The 6,588-nt window shown below is 38.0% G+C and overlaps 1 protein-coding gene across 3 annotated transcripts in view; it reads right to left on the bottom strand.

Annotated features, from left to right (window-relative positions):
* Positions 1-329: 329 nt before the first annotated feature.
* gpd2 (glycerol-3-phosphate dehydrogenase 2 (mitochondrial)) overlaps positions 330-6,588 on the bottom strand; it is a 147,677-nt gene continuing 141,418 nt past the window's right edge. For all 3 annotated transcript variants that reach the window (XM_048599035.1, XM_048599037.1, XM_048599038.1), the window contains exon 18: positions 330-2,789. In XM_048599035.1, the coding sequence (XP_048454992.1) occupies positions 2,664-2,789 (126 nt within the window). In that variant the 3' untranslated portion in view covers positions 330-2,663. The remainder of the gene's footprint in view (positions 2,790-6,588) is intronic.

The raw sequence follows: 6,588 nt of genomic DNA, 5'->3' as shown, positions 1-6,588 counted from the left end.
TCATTTAATTGTTGTGCCAAGCTTCAATGTCTGACAAGTGTCTAGACACAGTAAACCAGTCACTGAAAAGTTTGGGTCTCTGTTAAACCTTTGCAATGGAAGAAGATGACACAAAGGTAGGTTTAAAATGATTGACCTAACTTTTTGCCAGTAGTCTCCAATAGTACCTTTAATGGCTACTAACTGCATAATAGAATTTCCAGCAGAACAGACCCAATTTTAAAATTGTTGAATGCTGACAGGTTTCATGGAAATGTTCATGAAATAATCATTGGGTATCTCACTAGAACAGTCAAGGGGCTAACACATTTTAAAAATTCAAAACAATATTTCCATTTCTCCTAAGGCACAGAAAGCTATGCCATAAAATTAGGTTTTCTTTGTCTGCAAAAGCTGCCTGAATGACAGGACAAACCTCTCCTTCAATAAGTTGTTGTGACATAAAAGCAGTGGCTTACAATCCAGTTTTGGATTTTGCCAATCTGGGAAAACCCACATTGGGCAGATAAAATTGTATTTTTCACCCAAGTCCTGTCTACTCCCATTTTGATCAGTGCTGGACATGTGGCAAGTGACAACCCAACACTCACTCAGAGTGATGTCAGCATCAACCTTTTAAATGTCTGCTGAAATGAGAATTTCCTAGAGATTATATCTTCAGTGAGGTGGGTAGGATTTTGAAGCCTTTGTTAAACATATCAGATCAGTCAGGTTGTGAGTCTTGGGGAAGCCTGTAATGAAGTTGGAAACCTTTTGACAATTAGTTTAACAGCCCTCGACAACTTCAAACACAATGATGCAATGGTGTATGAAATTTATTATATTTTTTAATGCAGTGTTTTTTTTTTCCTAGAACTGTATCTTTAGAAGAGATGTGACCATTAAATTGATCAGCATTCAGATGCTTTCAAGTACATTACCCAGTAGTTAAAATGCCCTTCTACGTTCAAAAGTTTTGGAAATCGATTTTATTGTGTCATCTGGACAATGTGCTTTGATATTTACATTGATTTAAAGCTGAGACATTTGTTGAGTCTTTGTAATTGGTGAACAAATTTCTTTGGTGGAAACATTATCCTTTCAAAAAAATGAGTAAATCACTGACCATCTGGTCGGTTGACTACAAAGAACCAACTGTATTGAGCTGTGGAATTTTTGTTTATTCAGTTGCCCAATAGAATTTTATTATGAATGCATGGCTAAGCTCAAATCCATAGCAAATAGATTTAGGTCAGCAGGAGTTGTTTACACAGCTGTGAAGAGTGCTTGGGACTTCTTTTAGATAAGAAAATAAAAAGATAAACAAACAAGCTTTCAAAAGTGTTTATCCTGACAGATTTATGAGCATTTTAGAGTAGAGAATACTTCCAAATTATAGTTCCTGTTCTGAATTTCTAAGATAAGTAAGTCTTCAAATACAGTTTGAATGGATTTTCTTTCAAATTTCATGATCGTTTTAAAGACTTTCCAGTGTTATTAGAAGGCTCATCAGTTGTGTCAATAGTAGAAAAAGTGGGAACATGAAGGGGGCACAAGAGATATGACAGAGTATGGTGGGTCATGAGGAGTTTGGAGGGGATATGAGTGTATGGAAGAGATATGGGACATATAAAGAAATGTGGAGAGTGCATGGGCGGTTGGTTTGGGGGTGCGTTGGTGAACGAAGGCTATCAGGCCTAATGGATATCCATAGATTGGGTTAATGTTCAGTGAATGAAGATGGCCTTTGATCATGCTGGTTTGTTCTTACCCTAGGACTGCTAAGGGATGCAGTGGCCCTGACTCCAGTCCTCAAACCCTAACTCCACAGGGTGAAAATAATAGACGCGAGCACATTCTCTTAGATGTCAGGAACACAATATCAGCAAATGGCTGAGCTCGTGATTCTGAAACCTATGATGAAAATCTAGCCCATATAGCCAGAAAAATCAGTGACTCCAAATAAACCTACCATTAAACATTATACTTGCATTAATTCTAATCAATGTGTATGAAAGAAATAATTGAAGATTTGGAGGTGGGACATATGAATAACATAAGTACGGTTTTCTTTGATAAACCCCATCAAGGCATGAGAAAACTGTTGATTACAAAATGAAATACTTGAAGCCATTGGGTTATCAGGTTTGTGCAAAAAACAAGCAGTTGAAAAGGACAGTTCAAATGGATTATACTATACTAAAACTACATCTTTCAGGAGCATAATAGAGAGAAGTTATTTACCAGAGAGAATGCCCATCAAACATAACATTTTTAAGACATTTTTAAGTTACTTTACAATTATCACCTTGGCACAGACATATACTCTCCCTTTTCCCAACCAGGATGGAGGATAAATGTTGCAGAATGATCCATTATTCCATACTGCATTAACTCATTTGTTGAAATATAAAAGATTTTACAGTTTATCAAAATTTAGACCAAATATAAAGATCTGTTATATTTGAATAATTTACTAATACAATGCAATAATCAGATTGCTGTGAAATACAATGGCCAAAAGAAAAGATCTTGAGACAGAAGTCACAGAATTTCATGCACCTTGTAAGTTCAACAGGAGTAAAGCCCAAACATTGCAAAGTCCTGCAACAAGCTTTGAGCTAGCAGTGGCATCAGCAACAGAAACTCTTGCTTTCACCTTTAGCCAAGTTGAGGAGCAAGACTCACAAGCCCCCTCCACTGCGGTGCACAGGAATAGGATCTTCACTAATCAGATTCTCTTCCGCAGATTTCATCAAAAAAGCCAATCGGCTTCCAGATATTGCACCATCCTGGATTGCACTCATCAACTGGAATGAAAAGGAGTTAAGGGAAATCTTTTAACAGGAATTCAAATTACTGATCACATTGTATATTTTATCTGTTGATAAGTTAATAAACAATGTGGTTCTATGGCAAGCTCAAAATCTTGTATTCTTGCTGAAATTAAGTTGAATTGTTAGGACTGCATTATTTGTTAATAAATACATTGTAACATGAACAAGAATCAGTCATTTGGCCCATTTATACTTCTCTGCCATTCAATAAGAAGGCTAATTTAGTTCTGACCTTAACTTCACTATTCTGTCCATCTACACCAATTACCCTTGATTCCCTTGTAGATCAAAAATTTGTCTAAACCAGCATGAATATATTCAATGATGCAGCCTCCACAGTCCTCTATAGAAGAGAATTCCTAAGACTAATGTCACTGAGAGAAGAAATTCTTCCTCATCTTTGTCTTATATGAGAAACCATTTATTTTTCAAACAATGTCCCGAGTTCTTGATTCCCCAAAGAAAAGAAACATCCTCTCAGCATCTACCGTGTCAAGACCCCTTAGAATCTTATCTTTCACGAAATCATCTCACATTCTTCTAAACTCTGATGAGTATAGACCCAGCATCCTCAACATTTCCCATAGGAAACCATTCATCCCAGGAATCAGTCTTGTGAACCTCCTTTGAAATGTTTCTGTAAGATTTATTCTCCTTAGACAAAGGTGTAGTGCACTTAAGGCGATCTCTGGTATGCAGATATCATGCTTTTTGGCAAGGAATCTTATTCTAAATTTGATTCAGGGCATGCTTGTCCATTCTTTTGACTCTACACTGATTAAGGCTGTCTCCCATTCAACTTCAGGGTGCAGGAGGTATTCAAATCAGAGTGAGAGGGAAAACGTAAGCTTTAATTCAGTAAAATGAGAGAGATCATTGATTCTTTGTATGATATTCATTCTTCTTTCCTAAATAGAGATGCTTGTGTTGCTTTGAATCTCTTCATGGTGTGCTGAATCAATCACTACTGCAGAAACTCCATCCCTAGGACCACAAGAGGATCATGCAGATCTTTCATTTCTCTAAGAAGTGGCCAGAAGCAGTGGGGCAACATGCCACCAAGAATGAAGGTAGTTTACCAAAGGAGAATATTCTACCCCTTGATTTGCTCTTACAGGAAAGAGTAGAAGAGAATGAAACTGCAACTGATGATTTGTTGTAAGAAAAGGTCTTACAATGTCTGTGTCATTTGATGACAGTAGCAATGTTGCTGAAGTCTTGGTTGTCTCTTTTGAACAGAAGAATCAGTTTCTTGTTAGAGCAGTTGATAAAGAAATGAATTTGTCTGCTTATTCCACTGAATTTACCAATGATTTAGAACAACAACAACCACATCATCTGGATAAAAGCCAGAAATAGAGAAAGAGACTGATTTCCTGAAGTCACCACTACTACCAGCTGTGACTCAGCAGCTGCTAGAGTTGGACAAGACATCAGCAAAATCATGGGACACTCAACTGAAGGTAAAGAAGCTGTCAGTGTTGCAGGCTGGCTGGAACAAACATGCACCAATTACAGAAGGGGAGGTGGGAGCATGGCAACTGGTGGAATTTAAATTCAATTAATCAATCTAGTTTTAGTATGGCGACCATGAAAGCAATCACTGATTGTTGTAAAAACCCATTGCAGAAGAAATCTGCCATTCCCACTTGGTCTGGCCTAAATATGACTGCAGACCCACAACAATGTGGTTGACTCTTAAGAGCTGATGGGCAAAAAACGGTGGCCTTGCTAGCGATATCACATCCCATAAAAGAATAAAAGAAAAAGTCTTCAGACTTAAAGTAATAGCAGCTAAAGAGGATCTTATGGTAGATTGAATCACAAATGTATGGCAGCAAAGAACAATCAGAATCAAGAACAGTTGCTAGAAAATCTTGGATGATGGAATTATAAAGGATTCTCAGTCATGATCAAGGAGGTCTCAGAACTTTGAAATAGACTCATAACTATAAAGGGTTTGGGGAAATACAGATAATCTCCAATCTACTCAAAGAAATTAACTAAAGCTTACAGCAATGAACAAAGAATATCAAGATCAACTTGATACTTTGAAAAGAAATCCTTAAACTATGTAAACATGCCACCAAAAGGTAGCTCAACAACTGAAAGCAGCCAATGAAAAGCTATTCAAGGAGAATTAGATGTTAATTCAAAAGTGGATCAAGTCAATATTTAAAGGTCAGAGGTTATTTATCTGTACAAATGAGTAAAGCCGATGATGCCCAAACTGCAGAACTTCTAGAGTTGAGGACTAGCCTACAAAAATGTAAAGCTGCGCATCAAAGGAGCTCAAAAGTAGTAAATTTAAACAAAAGTTAGATAATTCTCATTACTTAAAAGAGACTGCTGAACTACGAATATATCTACTGGTAGTCACACAATACTATAAGGACACATAGAGGGATTCACACATTGAAACTGGTACAACAAAAGATAGTGAGCATGTTACCATAAGGCCGTAAGAAACAGGAGTAGGTCATTCGCCCACTTGAGCCTGCTCCACCATTCAACAGGATCATGGCTGATCCAACATTCCTTGCATCCACTTTCCTGCCCTTTCTCCACAACCCTTGATTCCCCTACTGACCAAGAATCTACTATCTATCTATCTCAGCCTTAAATATTTACAAGGACTCTGTCCCACAGCTCTCTATAGTAAGGAGTTCCAAAGACACACAATCTTCTAAGAAAATAATTTCCTCCTCACCTCAGTCTTTAATTGGTGTCCCTTTATTCTGAAACACTGCCCTCTGATTGTAGACTCTACCATGAGGGGAAACATCCTCTCAGCATTTACCCTGTCAAGCCCCTTAAGAATCCTAAATGTTTCAATGAGATGTGTCTGACTCTTCTAAACTTCATTGAGTAGCATCCCAAACTTAGCCTTTGCTCATAAGCCAATCCCTCCATACCAGGGACCATCCTTGTGAACCATCTCTAAATTGCGTGATGAAATATCTTTCTTTGAACAAAGGGTCTAAAACTGCTCACAGTACTCAAGGTGTGTTCTCACAATATTGTTGTAGAGTTGCAGTACAATAATGTGCAATTGCTATACCACATCTGATGAGGTTATAGGAACATAAGACAAATGTGGATACAGATCAACTATCTGAAGAATCACTCACAATAGCTATCCTTCCCACTGCCAATGAGCCTCCTCTAGAGAAACTGCCAGATGCTAATGTTGAACGTCCAAGCTAGTCTGCAGATCAGAATACAATGCATGAACTTTCTACACGTGTCAAACCTTATACAGGCATCCACAAGGGGTCCATTTCCTCAAAACTTTAAGTTTGTTCTGCTGGTAATGATGGTACAATCCTATTTTTTGATAAAGTTCCTGGGGATGTAATGGTCGACAGAGGGGAATCCATAAGCTGAAGCAAATGTGGCAGTATTAGTGCTGCCTATGGAAAGAGAATTCCTTACCCTAAACGCATTATCTATTTATTCCTTTTCACAATCGTCTTTTCATCAATTGATTCATTCCTAGAGACGGTGTTGAATAGCTTTTTCATTGTCAAGGCAAGGTTCTTGATAGGAGTTGGAAGTGCTTTGTTTTTTCAAGCCAGGGCTTTAACCCTTCCCCAGTGTGCAATGCAGAAGAACATATGAATGAGCAGAGATAGTAGGAACTGCAGATGCTGGAAAATCCGAGACAACAAGGTGTAGAGCTGGATGAACACAGCAGGCCAAGCAGCATCATAGGAGCAGGAAGGCTGACGTTTCGGGCCTAGACCCTTCATCAGAAGGTTTTTTCTGATGA

The sequence above is a fragment of the Rhincodon typus genome, chromosome 7 (assembly GCF_021869965.1).
Source record: "Rhincodon typus isolate 14 chromosome 7, sRhiTyp1.1, whole genome shotgun sequence".
Taxonomy (NCBI): domain Eukaryota; kingdom Metazoa; phylum Chordata; class Chondrichthyes; order Orectolobiformes; family Rhincodontidae; genus Rhincodon; species Rhincodon typus.
Note: the sequence above shows the minus strand (reverse complement) of the source record. Positions and strands in the feature narration are given on the sequence as shown.